Source organism: Bos grunniens, chromosome 22 (genome assembly GCF_055505025.1).
Source record: "Bos grunniens cultivar Pamir isolate PY7600 chromosome 22, Bosgru_T2T1.0, whole genome shotgun sequence".
NCBI classification, from domain to species: domain Eukaryota; kingdom Metazoa; phylum Chordata; class Mammalia; order Artiodactyla; family Bovidae; genus Bos; species Bos grunniens.
Genome location: NC_141186.1, coordinates 26,383,201 through 26,405,272, shown reverse-complemented (window position 1 = coordinate 26,405,272; position 22,072 = coordinate 26,383,201). Strand labels below are relative to the sequence as shown.

Genomic DNA, 22,072 nt, shown 5'->3' with positions numbered 1-22,072 from the left:
AATTGAGAAATATTTAAAATAATGGCTGAATGTTTTAATTTCATTAAAAATTTTTCAAAATATGTTACTTGAAAATCAGCCATTTTGGATGCCTTGCTTCAGCCTGAAATAAGCTGTGGTCAGCACTCAGTAAACTTCACCCTTCCTTCATTTTTCTGTAGTGAGATAGATACTGTGGTGTAGCTAGGTAAAATTGAATGTAGATAACTCTTTTTAGTGTGTTGATTTTACTATACATGCTAAGAGTCCAAATTACAACACACACACTCATAAAAACGCATGCCCACTCTCAAACCCCATTCCAGGCAAATAACAATGCCTATCTTACCTTAGAGAAGACTTACTGGGAAACACTTTGTTGTGTCTGCCATCTGCTGGTGCATAATGGAAATGCAACCCTTAACATTTCTCAGTTCAGTTCAGTCGCTCAGTCCTGTCCAACTCTTTGCAACCCCATGACTTGCAGCATGCTAAGCCTCCCTGTCCATTACCAACACCCAGAGTTCACCCAAACTCATGTCCATCGAGTCGGTGATGCCATCCAGCCATCTCATCCTCTGTCATCCCCTTCTCCTCATGCCCCCAATCCCTCCCAGCATCAGAGTCTTTTCCAATGAGTCAACTCTTCGCATGATGTGGCCAAAGTATTGGAGTTTCAGCTTTAGCGTCAGTCCTTCCAAAGAACACCCAGGATTGATCTCCTTTAGCATTATTCCTTCCAAAGAAATCCCAGGGCGGATCTCCTTGCAGTCCAAAGGACTCTCAAGAGTCTTCTCCAACACCACAGATCAAAAGCATCAATTCTTCTGCGCTCAGCCTTCTTCACAGTCCAACTCTCACATCCATACATGACCACTGGAAAAACATAGCCTTGACTAGACGGACCTTTGTTGGCAAAGTAATGTCTCTGCTTTTGAATATGCTATCTAGTTTGGTCATAACTTTCCTTCCAAGGAGTAAGCATCTTTTAATTTCATGGCTGCAGTCACCATCTGTAGTGATTTTGGAGCCCATAAAAATAAAGTCGGACACTGTTTCCACTGTTTCCCCATCTATTTCCCATGAAGTGATGAGACCAGATGCCATGATCTTCGTTTTCTGAATGCTGAGCTTTAAGCCGACTTTTTCACTCTCTACTTTCACTATCATCAAGAGGCTTTTTAGTTCCTCTTCACTTCGTGCCATAAGGGTGGTGTCATCTGCATATCTGAGGTTATTGATATAACATTTCTGGATCTTCTGAAATAGATAAAACACTGATGAGCTCTTCCCTTTATTTCCAGAGCCCCCTCACTGGACCAAGAAACCTCAGAGTGGTGTATATAGCACTGGCAGCAGTGGCATCCTGTTGTGTGAGGCTGAAGGAGAGCCTGAACCCACGATCAAGTGGAGGGTCAATGGCTTACCAATTGAGAGTAAGTGAAAACCCCAATTATGAGGTGATGCTGAAGGCAGTGTTTGGCTGGGACACTTAATGATTAGACACCCTTGTTATGGCTAAAGTGAAGTTGGTAAGTGGTCCTTACTGTCAGACAGATCTAACCAGAGAATCCAGAATTGCATCTTTCAAAGTAATTCTATTTATGCTTACATTTATGGAAAAGCCATAAATACTATTTGTTTGGCCATTATATTAGTTATAAATAAGACAATTGAATGACACAGAGGATGTATCCAAGGAGGAAAGTTTCTCTGCCTGAGAAGGAACAGGAACAGGGACCCAGTGGTCGAGGGTGCAGCTGAAATTCAGGACTTGCCTTGGATCCAGGCAACAGTAACTCCTCACTGGGTTCTGCTCTTAACAAGGACCCGTTCTGGCACACGTGTCTCCATAATATGAGAAATCCACAGGGCCAGAGAGACATGGAAAGCCTGAACCTGGCTCACTTCAGGTTCTCAACCAAGCTTGAGTCCCCAAGACCAGAAGAATCCCCTGTGCAGTCAGTCAGCTCTGAGCCCTTCCCAGGTGGGCTTGGCGTGGAAAAGCAGAGATGGGCCTAATCTCCCCACTCTACCATGTTCTAGCCTAGGTCTCCAAGAAGTCCCAAATCCTCAATTTGAACCTAGATCTCTGGTCATTTTGAATGTCTTTGTAAAGGTTGGATAACAGAACAAGTGTTGTTTGTCAGTTGATTAGCTTAATTTAGAGCATTTACAATATTGAGACATGTGTGTGATGCCTTTGTTCGTTCCTTTTGCCTTTGACCCACTCATATCAGGGTGGGCATCCTAGTGACGTGTGGATCTGGGGTCCCAACCAGGCTGTGCACTCAGGCTTGGGGAGATTGATCAGGCAACTCCAATACATCTCCTGAAACTTAAGTTTTTAATTACAAAATAGTGCTGATGGTAGTTGATTGTAATTGCGTGAGATCAACATAGTCTACCACCTAGGATAATGCTTATCTGTAGAATATTGTGACAGTCTATAAACTGTGGATCCAGAGGGTCTGTGTGTGCATTCAGGCTCTGGCACTTACTGTCTGTATGATTTGGTGTGTTACTGTGCTCCACAGCCACTTCCCACCAGCTATCCATTTCACACATGGTAGTGTGTGTGTAGTGTATTCTCTCAGTTCATCCCACTATTACTGACCCTCTTTACACTTGTTTCACCATCAGTAAAATGAAGATGAAAACAGCACTGACCACTGGGGTGTTATATAGATTAAAGGAGGCACACATAGAGAACGCTTATCCCAGGGGCTACCACACAAAGAATACTCCCAAAATACTGTTTAGTATGTTTTCACATAGCGAATAGTCAGGAAACTTTAGTGCTTATTGCTATTATTTTTGAGAAGTGCATCTGTTTTCTTTTTCTTTGTATGATCATAAGTACAGTGTCAGTGACAAGCAGATAAATTGACTGAACACGTTTGACAGTGAGATTGAAAATTATAATAATTATTTAAAAATACCTATTACATAGGCTTGACTATTAATCTAGAATTGCTCAAATAACAGTATGGCCATATCTACTCTTTCAGAAAGTAACTAAACAAAATTGCTTTCAATTCTGAAATTGTTACAGCTTTCAATGTGCCTACTTATTTAAAATACAAATACTTTGGCAAAAGACTGAACAGTTCTGAAAGTTATTTTTTCTTTCCTTTTTATATTGAGGTATGCTTTATATTAAATTGAGGTGTACAGCATCATAGTTTGATATTTATATACATTCCATAATGATCACGCAATAAATCTAGTTAACCTCTGTTATCTTACAGAGTTTTTCTTACAGAATTCTCTTACAGAATTTTTCTTCTTGAGATGAGAACTTTCATGATCTACTCTCTTAGCATCTTTTTAAAAAATTTTGGCCATGCTATGTGGCTTGTGAGATTTAATTCCCCAACCAGGGATCGAACCTGGACCCTTGGCAGTGAGAGGTTGGAGATGTAACCACCAGACTTCTAGGAAATCCCCTATTAGCAACTATCTACTGGACCACTAGGAAATTCCACCTTCAGTTCAGTTGATCACTCATGTTAGACTCTTTGTGACTCCGTGGACTTCACACATGTCAGGCTTACCTGTCCATCACCAGCTCTCAGAGTTTACTCAAAGTAATGTCCATTGAGTCAGTGATGCCATCCAACCATCTCAACCTCTGTCTCCCCTTCTTCTCCTGCCTTCAATCTTTCCAGGATCAGGGTTTTTTCCAATGAGTTGGTTCTTTGCATCAGGTGGCCAAAGTATTGGAGTTTCAGCTTCAGCATCAGTCCTTCCAATGAATATTCAGGACTGATTCCCTTTAGGATTGACATTTTGGATTTCCTTGCAGTCCAAGGGACTCTCCAGAGTCTTCTCCAACACCACAGTTCAAAACCATCAATTCTTTGGTGCTCTGCTATCTTTATAGTCCAACTCTCACATCTATCAGTTCAGTTCAGTTCAGTCGCTCAGTCGTGTCCGACTCTTTGCGACAGCATGAATCGCAGCATGCCAGGCCTCCCTGTCCATCACCAACTCCCGGAGTTCACCCAGACTCACATCCATCGAGTCAGTGATGCCATCCAGCCATCTCATCCTCTGTCGTCCCCTTCTCCTCCTGCTCCCAATCCCTCCCAGCATCAGAGTCTTTTCCACTGAGTCAACTCTTCACATGAGGTGGCCAAAGTACTGGAGTTTCAGCTTTAGCATCATTCCTTCCAAAGAAATCCCAGGGCTGATCTCCTTTAGAATGGACTGGTTGGATCTCCTTGCAGTCCAAGGGACTCTCAAGAGTCTTCTCCAACACCACAGTTCAAAACCATCAATTCTTTGGCGCTCAGCCTTCTTCATAGTCCAACTCTCACATCCATACATGACCACAGGAAAAACCATAGCCTTGACTAGACGAACCTTTGTTGGCAAAGTAATGTCTCTGCTTTTGAATATGCTATCTAGGTTGGTCATAACTTTCCTTCCAAGGAGTAAGCGTCATTTAATTTCATGGCTGCAGTCACCATCTGCAGTGATTTTGGAGCCCAAAAAAATAAAGTCTGACACTGTTTCCACTGTTTCCCCATCTATTTCACATCTATACATTACTACTAAAAAACCATAGCTTTGACTAGACGGACCTCTGTTGGCAAAGTAATGTCTCTGCTTTTTAATACATTGTCTAGACTGGTCATAACTTTTAATCCAAGGAGGAAGCATCTTTTAATTTCATGGCTGCAGTTACCATCTGCAGTGATTTTGGAGCCCCCAAAATAAAGTCTGTCACGGTTTCCATTGTTTCCCCATCTATTTGCCATGAAGTGATGGGATGCCATCATCTTAGTTTTCTGAATGTTGAGCTGTAAGCCAACTTTTTCACTCTCCTCTAGAGGCTCTTTAATTCTTCACTTTCTGCTGTAAGAGTGGTGTCATCTGCATATCTGAGATTATTGATATTTCTCCTGGCAATCTTGATTCCAGATTGGGCTTCACCAGCCCGGCATGTCACATGATGTACTCTGAATATAAGTTAAATAAGGGTGACAATATACAGCCTTGACATACTCCTTTCCCGATTTGGAACCAGTCTGTTGTTCCATGTCCAGTTCTAACTGTTGCTTCCTGACCTGCTTACAGATTTCTCAGGAGGCAGGTCAGGTGGTCTGGTATTCCCATCTCTTGAAGCATTTTCCACAGTTTGTTGTGATTCACAAAGTCAAAGGCTTTGGAGTAGTCAATAAAGTAGAAGTAGATGTTTTTCTGGAACTCTCTTGCTTTTTCGATGATCCAACAGATGTTGGCAATTTGATCTCTGGTTCCTCTGCCTTTTCTAAAACCAGCTTGAACATCTGAAAGTTCATGGTTCACACTGTTGAAGCCTGACTTGGAGAATTTCAAGCATTACTTTGCTAGTGTGGGAGATGAGTGCAGTTGCGTGGTAGTTTGAACATTCTTCGACATTGCCTTTTTTGGGGATTGGCATGAAAACTAACCTTTTGCAGTCCCGTGGCCACTGCTAAGTTTTCCAAATTTGCTGGCATGTTGAGTGCAGCACTTTCACAGCATCATCATTTAGGATTTGAAATAGCTCAACTGGAATTCCATCACCTCCACTAGCTTTGTTCATAGTGATGCCTCCTAAGGCCCACTTGACTTCACATTCCAGGATGTCTGGCTCTAGGTCAGTGATCACACCATCGTGATTATCTGGGTTGTGAAGATCTTTTTTGTACAGTTCTTCTGTGTATTCTTGCCACCTCTTCTTAATATCTTCTTCTGTTAGGTCCATACCTTTTCTGTCCTTTATTGTGCCCATCTTTGCATGAAATGTTCCCTTGATCTCTAGTTTTCTTGAAGAGATCTCTAGTCTTTCCCATTCTGTTGTGTTCCTCTATTTCTTTGCATTGATCACTGAGGAAGGCTCTCTTATCTCTTCTTGTTATTCTTTGGAACTCTGCATTCAAATGGGTATATCTTTCCTTTTCTCCTTTGCCTTTAGCTTCTCTTCTTTTCTCAGCTATTTGTAAGGGCTCCTCAGACAACCATTTTGCCTTTTTGCATTTCTTTTTCTTGGGGATGGTCTTCATCCTTGCCTCCTGTACAATGTCACGAACCTCTATCCATAGTTCATCAGGCACTCTATCAGATCTAGTCCTTAAAATCTATTTCTCACTTCCACTATATAATCATAAGGGTTTTGATTTAGGTCATACCTGAATGGTCTAGTGGTTTTCCCTACTTTCTTCAATTTAAGTCTGAATTTGGCAATAAGGAGTTCATGATCTGAGCCACAAGGGAGTGGGTGTAAGAGAAGTCCAGAACCTAGAGTTGCTATCAGATTTTAGGATAATATCAATAAGACCCTTGTGGTTATTTACTTTTGAGTAGAGATTTGAAAGAGGTGAGTGATGTTGACCTGCCAGTACCAGTGAAAGAGCTTCCAGGGTGGAGAAGTCAGTACGTGTAGAGACCCGAGATGTGTTTGGTGTGTTGAGGAAAAGCAGGGACCGCAGTGTAGCTAGGATGAGTGAGTGAGGAGGCCATGCTGAGAGAGTCTAGTCTGGAGGTGCTGGGGCCATGTCGCATGTAAAGGGGAAGGTCCCAAAGGGACTTGGAATATTATTGTGAATCAGATATGCAGCTCTTGAAGTATTTAGAACAGAATAGTGACAGGCTCTAATTTATTAACAAAGACTTTGTCTGGACTCTATATGGAGAAGCAGTTGTAGGACTCCAAGTAAAAGCTGCCTTGAAGATACTGGGCCCCTGGGCTAGGTTGGTGGTAGTAATGGTTAGGTTATGGATTTATATCCACAGTTTGGCTAACAGGTTTGTTGGTGGATGACCGCGTGATCACTGAAAATAAACTAACACGAGAGAGCATGGCTGAGAAAGGGCAGAGCTGGAACCAAAGCCTCAACCTCATCCTTGGAGCCCATGCTCCGTGTTCCTTACACAGCTTTCCTTGTTCCCCTGCCAACTGGTCATAACCATTTTTAACTGGGATGTCTGATGACTGTGGGATTACTGAAGGGTTTGGAATCTCTGTAAGCATCTATTTTTAGCAATTCCTTATCCTTTATATGTAATGTTTTTAAATCAAGTCAAAATGATTACTATTATTGATTGCAAGCCTAACCTTCTTCAAACGCTTTGCATCCAATATTTCTGGCCCTGAAAGAGAGATTTTTTTAAATTTTATTCTCCAGTTTGTACACATGTCAAATGAGGCCCAGAGAGATTGCATTACGTACTTGAGGACACACCCCAAATGAATTTAGAGCCATAAATGGAACTGAAATGAAAAAGTCCAGAGCTGAAGCTTCTCCCCCTATATTGCATTTTTGCCCTTTGAACTGATGAAAGACAACCTGAGTCAGGAAGAGTGGTTTTTATGTGATAAATAATTTGAGTTTTTACAATTCTGGGAGCTGCCGGTAGCCTGTTTGCCACAAGTACTCTACAGTTTCCTTACCTATCCCAGAAGGCAGCTTTGAGCAGAGTTTGTCACTCAAACATGAGGCCAGAGTTTCATTTCTTCTTTTTGTAGCACAGTGTAGACAGGATTTACCATGGGGCAGATGGTATAAGGAGAACTGAACAGGCTGAAGCTTTTAAAACTTGATGTAGAGTGTGAGGCTGCAGAATGAGATCAGAGACTTGATTCTGTGTAGCCTTGAAAACTTAGAAGCGCTGCTCATCCTGATGATTCTTGAGAGATACACTGTCCTACAGGACTCTATCAAATTTCTATTGTTGCTATAACAAATGACCACAATTTTAGTAGCTTAAAACAGTATACTTTTTTAAAAGTTTTATTTAATTGGAGGATAATTTACAATGTTGAGATGGCCTCCGCCGTCCAGCAACATGAGTTGGCCACAGGCATATGTGTGTCCCCTCCCTCCTGAACCCTTCTTCCACCTCCCTCCCCACCCTTCCTCCAGGTTGTCACAGAGCACTGGATTTGGGTTCCCCGTGTCATACATCAAACAGCAGTAGACACTTACTACTTCACAATCCTGTTTGTTGGAAGCCCAATGCGAGTCTCCCTCGGCTAAAACCAAGGTGTGCTCGGTGCTGTGGTTCTTTCTGCGGGCAAGGGGAAACTCTTTTCTTGTCTTTTCCAGCTCTTAGGTGGTACCTACTTTCCTTCAGTCACAGCTGCCTTCCTCCAAACTTCTAATCAGCAATGCTACATCTCTCCGATCATTTTTTCATAGTCACTTCTCCTTTTGGTTGGTCACAGCTGGGAAAGGTTCTCTGACTATAAAGAGCCATGTCATTCCATTGGGCCCCTTGGAGAATCCAGGATAACTGTCCAATCTCGAGTGCTTGACCTTAGGCACATGTGCAAAGTTCCTTTTGCCACAAAAAGGAAACTGTTCACAAGTTGTAGAGATGAGTCTGTGGCCATCTTTCAGGGGCTCATTATTCTGCCTACCCCAGGAACCTTCCAGGGATAAAATGCCATACAACAAAACTGTTTTTCAGTCTTCCCAAAAAGTGTTCACCGACTGTATCCTCCACGATGGCTACTTTTCAGGCACCAGGGACATAGTGATTGAAAGTCTAGGGCACACAAGATCTTGCTCCCACAGAGCTCACAGTCAAGTGTAAAAATATATTCCATTCTCACTTCCAGAGGGACAAATGATGCCTAAGAAAAAGCTTCTATTTTATTATTCAGTGTTTTCTATAACCCCATATTTAGTATAGTGAGACTATTTTCTATAATGGAGACACCATGAAAAAAGAAAGTACTGGAATGTAACTGCTTGACAATGCTGTGTTGATTGCTGTACAGTGAAGGGAGTCAGCCATGTGCATACATGTATCTCATCCTTCTTGGACCTCTCCCACCCGTCTCACCCCCTAGGTCATCATAGAGCACTGAGCTGAGCTTCCTCTGCTTTATGGCAGCTTCCCGCTAGCTATCTATTTTACACATGGTGCTGTATATATGTCAGTCCCAATCTACCAGTCTGGCCCACCCTTCTCATCCCTCCCCGTGTCCACATGTATTACTTCTCTACAGCTAAATCTGTATTTCCGTCTTGGAAATAAGTTCGTCTGTACCATTTTTCTAGATTCCACATATATGCATTAGTATATGGTACTAGCTTTAAAAATTAATTAGATATATTACTAACTTTGTAATGTCATTTAAATGAAAAATTTTACCGTGTGTACTCCTCATTCAACATTCCTACCTAATATATTTTTTTCTTCCCACTGCTTCTTTCAAGTGTCCGAGCAAGACATGTGATTTGGTACATGGCCAGTTGTTGTGGTATTTTCTGAAATACAGTCCCTCTGGCCTGCTCAGCAGCCATGTTGGTGCTGATCTAGCAGGTTCTGAGCAGAGTTAATGAGATAGCACGTGGCATATCCAGCAGAGTTCCTTGGCCCTTAATTAAAGTAGCATAAATGTTAGATCTTCTCATTTCCAAAAGATATTTCCAGAATTATACTTGGATCACCAAGTATAATTGGGATAGGCATTTATTGCCAAGAAAGGAGAAAAAAGCTGGCCTGTGCTCTCAAGAAGAATTTAGTCTTCTGGGAAAGTGAAATACGTGAACTATTTGTTTGAAGTGGTTAAATAGCAAAGGAAGGCAATTGAAACCAATGGTGTAGATCGGGAAATTGCAGAAGGGCAGGAAAGTGAAACAAAGGAACAACATGCAAAGGGGGAAAACAGCAGCCAATATTGGTGGATTGGGGGATCCCGCTGTGTTGATCATCTGGTTATGCGGGGCAGTAGCTGGACCTCAATTTATAAGAGTAAGTGAGCTTCAGTTCCCAGTGGGATTTCAGTGCTAAACAGAAAATCTGGAATCTTGTAGGTATGGAGAGACTTTGAGCTAGAAATCAACAGATACGTTGGCCATAAATACTCATTTGGAGGAAGACTGAAACTGCAGAAGGGCTTGAAAGAAAACTCCATGGTTCATGTTAAGAAATTCTAAAGAATTGGCTTTGATGAACTATTCACCCTAAACTGGTCTTAAAATATAAATACTGTGTGACACGTTTAATGAACGGCATATAAATATTTCAGGTTCTATTTTTTATCAAGCTGACATTTTTTTCATCTCTTGTAGGAAATCCATATTCTGGTGATGTCATGTCTCCCGGGGAAATCAGTTTTACCAACGTACAACCGAATCACACCGCTGTGTACCAGTGTGAAGCTTCGAATGTCCATGGCACTATCCTTGCCAATGCCAACATCGATGTTTTAGGTAAGCATGCGTGCTCAGTCACGAGTCATGTCCTACTCTTTGCGACCCTGTGGACTGTGGGAAAGCATACACGGGAGCTAGCTAGCTGTCTGCTCTTACCTTCAGGAAAATGTTCAAGGTCATACTCACAAGTCGACTGAATTCTCAGCACATGGAAACATGGTGGAGGGAGTTCCCTGGTGGTCCAGTGTTGGGACTCAGGACCTTCACTGCCATGACCCCCAGTTCAATTCTTAGTCAAGGAACCAAGATCCTACAAACCATGCAGCATAGCCAAAAAAAAAAAAGGGGGTGGTGGAGGGGATCAAAGTACCTTTTGCCTTACATTTGAGTATTAGACCCCATATCAAACTTCCAGAAAGGTACTGCATTGGGATACTTCCTAATTCAGGAATGTATGCTGTGATTGGAGAAGGAAATGGCAACCCACTCCAGTATTCTTGCCTGGAAAATCCCACAGACAGGGGCACAAAGAATCAGACACAATAGTGACGAAACAACAATGCTGTGCTACTCGGCTGTTTCCATTTTTATTAATATGACTAGGATAGTGAAAAAAATTAACTTTCTTGTATTATTTCTTACACAGAAGTTTAAAATTGTATTATTTTCACATAGATGTCCGTCCATTGATACAAACGGCAGATGAAGAAAATTATGCTACGGTGGTTGGATACAGTGCTTTCTTACACTGTGAGTTCTTTGCTTCACCCGAGGCAATAGTGTCCTGGTAAGCTGTTACACGGTTTTCTTAAGAGAACATCAGTTGTAAATTTCCCATGTTCCTCCATCCGCCGTTTGACAGGCTGCACTGCGTCAGTGTTATTACATGTAGCAAGTGCCTCTGAGAAATAAAGTAGCAAACTTACTTTCCTACCTCTCCTGGAACTATTGACTAGATCTGGATTCTCCCACATGGGGGAATATGGAGAGCCATTTTTGCTTACAAAGGAAAGCAAAGCATTGAAGCAATGATGAAGACAATTTTACAAGTAGATTTAGGTTTTCATTATGAGTGCATCTAAGTCATGCGTTGTTGTTTTGTTTTGGATATTATCTACATTATTATTAAGCCTGCATTTCATTACAAATGCCTGTGTTTAAAACATTTTCAACGTGTATTTTGAATTTTAGTTTCAGTTTATAGGTTGGGATAGTAACTCCAGACACATCGTTGTGTTGATCTACCACATTTGTTCCTTCTCTAGGAAAGCTTGCTTAAATGGATCTTAAATATTCCCCCAGTGCTCTGTGGGGCTGAGATTAGAGTGAGGTGAGCAGGGCAATGTCATACAATTTATAGGACCAGATTCTGTCTTTATTTAAAAGGTAGCTATTTTGTTCATCGTGGATAATTTTTTTGCGTTATTTTTGATTTGTGCAAATACCTCATTAAAATATTACGTATCTTGGGAATTCCCTGGTGGTCCAGTGGTTTTTCCAAAGACAGGGAATCCCTGTCCCAGGACGGGGTGCAGATTCGATCTGTGGTCGGGGAAACAAAATGCCACATGCCCTGCAGCCAAAAAACCAAAACATTAAACAGAAGCGATATTGTAACAAATTCAATTAAGACTTTAGAAATGGTCCACATCAAAAACAAAAGGAAAAATACTTTGAAAAAAATATTTATCTAGATTACTGAGATTTGGGGTGGGGGTGGGGGCAACCCTTAAATTTTGTCTCTTAAGCAAGTGCCTCCCTTGCCTTACCCTAGTCCCAACCCTCTAACGTCTCATCTGAGCAGCAGCCAGAATTTGTCCTTTGGCTGTTTTCTCTCCAGCAGCCTCTTATTGTGAAATGTAGAAGGTGAATCAAGTTGTGGCAGAAAAAAGCTTGGAAAATGGATGAATGTTGGAGAAAATGACTTTGGGTTGATAAGGGTAAATGTAATCCATGTCCACAAGACAGGGATGTCTTCCTGGCCTATAATATTTCTGAATGACCAATGTTCCCTCTGGACAGGCAGAGGTTCAGAAGGTTCATTATCTCTTTCAATTACTAGCTTTCCCATTTAGTACCCTACAGCAATGATTAACTAAAGAGTTCACCATCAATAAGGCAGAAACAATTTATTAAACTCTGAGGACAGATGCAAAGTGGTACTGAGAGCTATTATAAATACATCAGAGGCACGGAGCTCAGACTCAAATTTCCTCCAGTTACAGTCTATTTGGGCAGGTAAGATATACACTTATCACCTATTACCAAAAAAAAAAAAAAAATTGTAAGGACTTGCCTGGTGGTCCAGTGGTTGAGATCTGTGCTCCCAATGCAGGGGGCCCAGGTTCAATGCCTGGTCAGGGAACTAGATCCCACGTGCCACAACTAAGACCCAGCAACCCAGTATAACCAAATACGTAATATTTTAAAGAATTGTTAAGTATAATGGAAAATTCTGTAAGGTTTGCCAAGTTTGTGAAGAAGGGATAAGATTGAATGACACCAGTGGCCAGTTTGGAAAAATAGATACAATTCAATCATAGCCCGAATTAATTCATGCTTTCTATGTCCATAGGCAGAAAGTGGAAGAAGCAAAACCTCTTGACGGCAGAAGGTATCATGTCCATGAGAATGGCACATTACAGATCACTGAGACCACAGAAGAAGATGCTGGTTCCTACTCTTGTTGGGTAGAAAATGCTAAAGGAAAAACAGCAGTCACAGCCAATCTGGATATCAGAAGTAATTTTATTTTGATTTTACTTTGCATAAACTGTCACGTGGCTTCAGTTTTCCATTTTCCCTAGATCAGATTTCATCTAAAAGACCATCACAAGAATTAGAGGCTATGTCAGTGATGTGTCCATAGCTTTATACAATTATAAGAGAGAGCTAGGTGTTCTTGGTGATGGATGACCAGCAACACTTTAAAATCCCCTATTTTGGTATATTTCTGTAACTGTTTTTTTCAATAACCAACTCAATGAAATGTCATCAGTATTCAACTCTTAGAACTAAAAATTTCACAAATAAATTCATAAGGGATCCATTTTGTAAAGACTAGGGCATGACAGGAGAAGGCAATGGCACCCCACTCCAGTACTCTTGCCTGGAAAATCCCATGGACAGGGGAACCTGGTAGGCTGTGGTCCATGGGGTCACTGAGAGTTGGACATGACTGAGCGACTTCACTTTCACTTTTCACTTTCATGCATTGGAGAAGGAAATGGCAACCCACTCCAGTGTTCTTGCCTGGAGAATCCCGGGGACTGGGGACCCTGGTGGGCTGCCATCTATGGGGTCGCACAGAGTCGGACACGACTGAAGCGACTTAGCAGCAGCAGCAGGGCATGACAGAATGGCAAAGGTTTTCGTCCTGTTTTTAAATCATAAAAGCTTTGTGTTTTTTCTCTTGTCCAAGCAGCCCTATTTTATTTCTAAGTGCTCACAAAAGTTAAGTATGTGCCAAAATATATCAGTGTCCCAAAGAGGAGCATCTCTGCACCTAGACTCAGGCTAATTGGAACCCAGACCCACAGGCATCATCAACATTTTGATTTTAAAATTGCTCAGAGAACCCTTTTCAGGAAAACACAGAGAACAGTGGCTCAATGGTAAAGAATCTGCCTGCCAGTGGAGGAGACACAGGAGACGTGGGTTTGATCCCTGAGTTGGGAAGATCCCCTGGAGGTGGAAATGGCAAACCACTACAGTATTCTTGGCTGGAGAATTCCATGGACAGAGGAACCTGGCAGGCTACAATCCATGGGGTCACAGTCAGTCAGACACGACTGAGCTCGCACATACGTGTGTATAGTAAATGTAGGGAGGGCTTGTGTTTCTTGTGGCAGCTCACTGTCATGACCAGCTACTACCTCTACTTAGGTGACAGGGTGCATATTTGTGTAATCATCTGTGTTAAGTGTTACCTTAGCATTTTTCTCTCTCACACACACACACACTCCTTTCCTTCTGTTATTCTGTCTTTGCTTCTTTGCTGTCTTATATTTTCTTACCTTTTCAGTTTGTATTTTGTTTTCTATTTATTATAGCGAATTAACAAACAATGTTGTTATAATTTCAGATGAATAGTGGAGGGAGTAAGCCATACATATACATGTATCCATTCTCCTCCAAATTCCCTCCCATCTAGACTGCCATATAACATTGAGCAGAGTTCCCTGTGCTATACAGTCGGTCCTTGTTGATTACCCATTTTAAATATAGCAGTGTGTACATGTCCACCCCAAATTCCATAACTATGCCCCCATCCTTCCCGCCGGCAGCCATAGACTCATTCTCTAAGTCTGTGAATCTGTTTCTGTTTTGTAAGTTCCTTTGTGTCATTTGTTTTTAGATTCCACATATAAGGGGTGTCACAAGATACTTCTCCTTCTCTGTCTGACTGGTTTCACTTAGTATGACACTCTCGGTCCATCCGTATCTTATATTCTTTTATTCTTTCCTTGTATTTTTTTTTCTGTACCCCAAATTACCCAACCTGCCAACCCCATGGACTATATTTTTAAGAAACATTAATATTCTGTGATGTCAACTTATATTGGGTGTCTCTCTGCATTTTCAAATGATACATGTAATTTTTAAAATACTCTGATAATGTCAATGAAGATGATTCTTTTTATACTTTATTTGTTGTTGTTGTTTAGTCACTAAGTTGTGTCCAATTCTTTTGCAGTCCCATGGACTGTAGCCTGCCCAGGTCCTCTGTCCATGGGATTTCCCAAGCAAGGATACGGGAGTGGGTAACCATTTCCTCCTCTAGGAGATCTTCCCAACTGACGGATCAAACCTGCATCTCCTGCATTGCAGGCAGATTCTTTACCACTGAATCTGGGAAGCCCTTTATACATTATAAAACCAACATGAATCAAAGTTGAGCAGCCCTGCCAGGTGAAAGGTAATGAGAGTGAAGTCTGGAATCCAAATAAACCTTGACCTCCCTACTGCCCAACACAGTGCTTGGCCCAAAGTGGACCTCGAAACTGCTAGTGGCCAGAGAGAAGGCCAAGTTCATAAACTTTTGATCTGCTCTAACGTCCATTGTATATGTAAGAGGTATATAGGAACCATATCCATGAGAGTTAAGGGCATATTTTTTTTAACCCAACAACAATTTAAAAGCATCATGATAAAGTGGGCTTTATCCCAGGGACACACGATTCTTCAATATAAGCAAGTCAGTCAGTGTAATACACCACATTAAGGGTGTAATTGTTACAAATGAAAAAAGAATGTCAGGAATGGAGTTGATTAAGAGGCTATACAGCAGAGTGATTAAAAGCATGAGGGTTTTTTTTTTTTTTCTCCTATTCTCAATTCATCCCACCTTCATCTTCTCCCACACAGTCCAAAAGTCTGTTCTTCACATCTTTGTCTCTTTTGATGCCTCTCATGTTACCATCTTTGTAAATTCCATATATATGTGTTAATATACTATATTGTTTCTCTTTCTGACTTACTTCACTCTGTATAATAGACTCCAGTTTCATCCACCTCGTTATAAGATTCCATTGTGTATATGTATAGCTTCCTTATCCATTCGTCTGCCGATGGACATATAGGTTGCTTCCATGTCCTAGCTATTGTAAATGGTGCTGCAATGAACATTGGGGTACATGTGTCTCTTTCAATTCTGGTTTCCTTGGTGTGTATGCCCAGCATTGGATTGCTGGGTCATATGTCAGTTCAATTTCCCTTTTTTAAAGGAATCTCCACACTGTTCTCCATAGTGGCTGTACCAGTTTGCATTCCCACCTGCAGTGTAAGAGGGTTCCCTTTTCTCCACACCCTACCCAGCATTTATGGTTTGTAGACTTTTTGATGGTGGCCATCCTGACCGGCATGAGATGATACCTCATTGTGATTTTGAATTGTATTTCTCTAATAATGATTTTAATCAGCTTTTTGAGTAACATATAGATAGCAAATACTAGGGCACGATAGTGAAATTGGAAGTCAACTTCTGAGAAGCTTAGCAAGTACCACATTCTGGTAAAATATATCTGTCTTATTATGGTCCTCACGAGTAAGGATTATATGTTTGAAACAATTATAATAAAACATTTTTCAATATAGCCATGGTACCCATGTTTGAGCTTTATAGTATTGATATTACTAGTTTATTTTCAAAATGTGACTCACTGTAACTCATACACAAATACATATTGAGTACCTACTGTATACAGGCTCCCTTCTGGGTTCTATGAACACTTGAATGTAGTAACAAATTAGACACAGCCTCTGCCTTCATGGGGCTTATGTTCACATTCCACACCTTCATGTAATTAGTTCATCTGTGCATAGGCTGCACCATTTAACCTCAGGTTTGAGCTAATAATAAGCATGATAACAGGAAATTATTTGATTTTTTTCTTTTATTTATAGTATTTTTATCACATATCCAGAGCACTAGAAGGAGAATTTATATTATTTTCAACATCTAGATGCATTTGCTTCTTTGCTTTCTTCTTATTCCCTTTGTCTAGGAAGTAGAAAGGGATAGTGCTATTAATTAATACTTCCACCGAGGTGCCCTGGCCGGGATGGAACAAAATTAGTAATGATATGTGATGTTAAGAAATGACAGTGTGATAAATAGTGCTTGAAGATTTGACAATAATTGTTGACCATTTTGGTTGATTAAATGACAGGCACTTGACAGTAATCCCACTGCTGCCAACTTGTTGATAAGTGTTCACTAAGAGTTCAGTTGGTAAAGAATCCCCCTGCAATACAGGAGACCCTGGTTCAATTCCCGGGTCAGGAAGATCCCTGGAGAAGGGAGAGGCTGCCCACTCCAGTTTTCTTGGGCTTCCCTTGTGGCTCACCTGGTGAAGAATCTGCCTACAATGCGGGAGACCTGGGTTCAATCCCTGAGTTGGGAAGATCCCCTGGAGAAGGGAAAGGCTACCCACTCCAGTATTCTGGCCTAGAGAATTCCATGGACTCTACAGTCCATGGGGTCGCAAAGAGTCAGACATGACTGTGAGCAACTTTTACTTTCACTTTGACAATAAAGTAAGCTGTTCTGTACTTCTGACTGGTATCTTTGTTTTATAAAAACAGATGCTACAAACCTTAGAGTTTCTCCCAAGAATCCTCGGGTCCCCAAATCACATACACTGGAATTACACTGTGAGAGCAAATGTGACTCACATCTGAAATACAGTTTGAAGTTGTCCTGGAGTAAAGATGGAGAAGCCTTTGAGATGAACGGCACCGAGGATGGCAGGTAGGTAAACCATTACTATATCTCATGATATTGGCTTGGGATTAAACCTTGAGTTTTAAAGAAAATTAGTGGTAAAAGAATTTACACTGCATTGATATAAAAACTGATTATTACATTTCAGTCTTTAAGGTAGTATTTAAAAGGTCATATAATGTACTTCTTTCACTTTGCCCTCAATTATTGGTCTTTTCATTTTTGCTAGCTGTTTTTCATATAAGAGATTCCCTGGTGGCTCAGACGGTAAAGCATCTGTCTACACTGTGGGAGACCTGGGTTCAGTCCCTGGGTCTGGAAGATCTGGAGAAGGAAATGGCAACCCCTCCAGTGTTCTTGCCTGGAAAATCCCATGGATGGAGGAGCCTCGTAGGCTACAGTCCATGGGGTTGCAAGGAGTTACACATGACTGAGCGACTTCACTTTCATATAATGTGTACCATTCTGTAAGGGCAGGAAACAAGTATTCCTGTTATTTGAGGAATACTTGTGCACGGGCTTGGGTGCTCACCAAGCCACGGCAAGACTGGAGGAGTTAGGCCTAAGGGCGCTGCTTCCTGAGCTTTTGGTTCTCAGCGGTGTGGTACTGCAGCTGCAGTTCACATGGCTGATACTGCTGCTGCCTTCACTGCCCCCTCAGCCCATTGGTGCTCCTGGTGACTCCAACACCGACAGTTCTGACATGGGCCAGAGTCTCTGTCTGCTCACAGGGCCCTGGTAGCTCAGACAGCAAAGAATCTGCCTGCGATGCAGGAGACCTGGGTTCGATCCCTGGATCAGGAAGATTCCCCTGAGAAGGGAAGGGAATGGCAACCCACTCCAGTATTCTTGTCTGGAGAATCCCATGGACAGAGGAGTCTGATGGACTGCAATCCATGGGGTTGAAAAGAATCGGACACAACTGAGTGGCTCACACGGCCCCAGAGGAGGAGCTGGTGTCCTTTCCCTTCTCCCTCCCAGTTTCACAGGAGTCTATCTCATGGGCAGAACCTAAATCATATCTTGAACTCTTCCCATTAGTTAAGTATGGACAAGTACATTTTTGAGCCATCCACTTTCTTTGTAGAGAATATATAAAAATAGAGAAGAGAATATAGACTAATGTATGAATAGATGCTGACTAGTTCTAAACATTATTAAGTACATCAAAGAAAATATTATTTACTGAATACATATGCTGTCTTTTGAAAGCAGAGGACAATTCTCCTTTCTTTTGCATTGTTGCTGAGTTAGGTATTAAACAGTGACCATGTTTGATCCAGGGCTCTGGAGCCCAGAGGCCTGGCTTGGAATCCCAGCATTGTCACTTACTGGGTTTGTGACCTTAGACAAAGTGCCTAACTTTTTCTATATTTTTAAAATTTTTATCGAAGTAAAATTTCTACAGCGTTATTTTCTGCTATACAGCAAAGCGAATCAGCCATCCAATTACATATATCCCATTTTTACTTTTTATTTCCTTCCCATTAGGTCACCACAGAGCAGTAAGTAGAGTTCCCGGTGCTGTACAGCAGGTTCTCATTAGTTATCTGTTTTACACATAGTACTGTATACACATCGGCCCCAATTCCCCAGTTCATCCCACCACCATGCCACCTTTGTATGCATACATTTGTTCTCTACACCTGTCTCTATTTCTGCTTTGCAAATAGGTTCATCTATACCAATTTTTTCTATATTCCACATACATGTGTTAGTATTTCTGACTTACTTTACTCTGTATGAGAGTCTCTAGGTTCATCCACATCTCTGCAAATAGCACCGTTTCATTCCTATTTATGGCTGAGTTTATTCCACTGTGAACATGTGGCACATTTTCTGCATCCATTCCTCTGTCGGTGAACATTAAGCTTGCTTCCATGTCCTAGCTGTTGTAAATAGTGCTGCAGTGAACATTGGGGTTCATGGAATATCTTTTGGAATTATGCTTTTCTCCGGGTTGCCTAACTTTTCTGTGCCTTAGTTTTATATTCTATAACATAGTTTAGTTCAAAAAAGTTTTTAAGGGTGAGTTCATCATAGGATTATTGTGCATTAACACCAAGTACTAGAATATACTCACTGCTCAGTCCAATTTAGCTGTGATGATTCATTCTACTCATTTCTCCAGTACTCTTGTCTCCTGTTACCTGGTTGCTCTCCTTTGGTATTTGTGAGTGTGTGTGCCACCTCTCTCTAAAGGTATTGATTGGCCTTAGCCTAGGTACTTAATTTATTCTATCGCATCTCTTCTGTAAATGTAATGTTTGTGGAAAGACAGCATACATACCGCAACCAGTTGTCAGGGGAATAAAAGGAGAATAGCAATGATACCTTAAAGGCTACACATTGCAGCAGAGATCTTCAGCCTTTGGTTAGGTGTCAGTCGATTCATCAGCTGCTCAGATATCCTCAGATTCCCCCTCTGTTTTCACTACTAGTTATCTGGGATCCTCCATACAATCTCTGGGTTATAGCTGAGAAGGAAATCAGACTGACGGCTGGTTGGTGATGTTACCTGCATATTTAGGCCCTGAATCCAGACATTCGAAACAGCCTCTTTCTGTGACTCAGTTTTACAGCTTCTACAGGATGCTGGCTCTGGCTATCTGGTCACCTAAGTAATGCAGATATTCTAGTTTTATTTAAATATGGGTATGGGGAAGGACAATAACCTTAACATAGAAGGGATATGGGATATCTGGGGTGGGAAGGGCTGGGAGTGACTGTTGATGGCTAGTCTTGACTGGAGCCAGGAGCAGGCCTTAAATTTTAGCAGGAAGTTGAGATCACAGGTGTTCGCTAAATTTCTGTAGAACCATTAGTAGGCTCCTCTGTCTCACCTTCTGCTGGGGTGCCTTTTCGTCATTAGGCTGGAAGCCAGAGCTTTTTACCTAGAAAGTGGTTAAATTTCTGATCCAAAGGCGCATAGAGGGGGAAAAAAGAAGTGAAAATACGTGCTTCTCTTCCTTCCTGTCTCCTGTCACCTACAGGGGTGTGATGAGTGTTGAAAACTGCCACCCTGGGCCTTTATACCTGCCGGATACCTTATGTTATTTTAGTGCCTCTCATCCTTGCTTTCTCTTGATTATCCTCACAGCAAACCTGTTAGGAAGGCTGGAATGATCTCAAGGGATTTTCTGTGGATTTCTATCCTGCAGGAGGCTCTAGACAATACAATGTTGTTAACATCGAAAAATGAAATGGAAAATGACATCAAACCATTTGTAAAATTTTGACTGTGCTTAACAAATGTAATGCAGACTATTATGACGACAGAGTGAAGGACTGTCCTGCAGGGGAGATCACAGTGGGGTTTGGGATGTGTCTGTATGTTTGTGAACAGGAGGATGAGAGGGAACAGGTGTCAGGAGCACAAGTGGGAAGGCTTTATCTTGGCATCATGGAAAGGGTGCTTTTCCCCCTCAAAAATCACAGTAAATGAATGGGGTAGAACTTAGGGGTGGAAGATACGGATCCAGAGCTATAAGGCATTAAATTAGGCGGCAATTATAAGGATAGAATGGCCCCTTCCTAAGAAATGAAGAACTAAGGTAGTTTGTTCAAGCACAAAGGCAGAAGGAAGGGGAGTTGGGGACATTAAGAAATGTGATGAGTTATGAACCAACAATGAATTGAATCAATTTGATGAATATTATTAGTAACACTCTCTGAGCAGGTACTAAGCCAGGCTCTGTACACCAATCATTTTGTGTGTTTTTCCCTCATTTACTTCTCCTGAAGAGAAATAAAATATTGTTATACCCATTTCCTAGATAACATGAATTAGGCTCCAAGTTTTGTTCAGGATTACACAGTCATAGTTGGAGCCTCAAACATAGGTCCCCAAAGAGAGAACCATGTTTTCATGTTGTCTGGAGTGAAGTTTGGCTGTTACACAGACAGAATGGAGCAAGAAAACAGTGGAGGTTAACATGGGTTGGGGCCTAGCAAGCTAGATGTTTCAGATGAGGGAGGTGAGACTTTGCAGGTGATGGCAGGGTTCTCAAGGAAGATAATTAAACAGGTAAAAACGGGGGGAAAGACTAGGAGGGACAGAGATGAAGATGCAACCAGAGAGCAGGTTCTATAAGTAGAGTAGAATCCATATTTTAAATGTATAATATGCTTAACAAATGTAATGCAAGGACTTCTTCAAGTAGAATACAGTTGACCTCTGATGGAAACATAATATAAGAGAGACCTAAAGGGTTGTGTTCTTACGCACTGAGAAATTGGAGCTATTTATTTCTGCACAGCAGAGTGCATCCTTGCTAACACATAGTCAAATTTTGATGTGAGCGAGAAGTACCTAGTTACCTTGTTTAAATGCAGGGGCCCTTGCCCTGTTCCTAATTCTGATTCAGAACCTGGACTGAGGCCAATGCATGGAATTTTAATAACTTCCCTTGGTACATCATAGCTACCACATTTCAAGAAGCAGTGGATCATTCTACCTTGATTAAAAAGAGGCACATTTCTGAGTTCTTAAAACACAGAGCATTACAGAAAAGTTGCCCTTTCTTTCTGGCCTGAAGCAGCTGTGCACCAGGGGATAAATCCTGGCAAGAAGATCATAGGCTATATTTCAGCTTCTCTGGGCCCTCGTGGATGTGCAGGGCTCAAACAGCCCTCCTGAAGAGATCTTTAAATCATATTTCTTCATCTAAGCAGGTAAACTTTTCAAGGTTGTTCAGTTGAGTCGCTCAGTCGTGTCCGACTCTTCGCG

At 41.5% G+C, this 22,072-nt stretch overlaps 1 protein-coding gene across 31 annotated transcripts in view; it reads left to right on the top strand.

Annotated features, from left to right (window-relative positions):
• CHL1 (cell adhesion molecule L1 like) overlaps window positions 1-22,072 on the top strand; it is a 355,943-nt gene that overhangs the window by 301,735 nt on the left and 32,136 nt on the right. For all 31 annotated transcript variants that reach the window (XM_086366681.1, XM_086366694.1, XM_086366676.1 and 28 more), the window contains 5 exons: window positions 1,284-1,415; window positions 10,035-10,175; window positions 10,794-10,905; window positions 12,694-12,860; window positions 17,205-17,370. In XM_086366681.1, coding sequence (XP_086222807.1) covers window positions 1,284-1,415; window positions 10,035-10,175; window positions 10,794-10,905; window positions 12,694-12,860; window positions 17,205-17,370 — 718 coding nt within the window. The remainder of the gene's footprint in view (window positions 1-1,283; window positions 1,416-10,034; window positions 10,176-10,793; window positions 10,906-12,693; window positions 12,861-17,204; window positions 17,371-22,072) is intronic.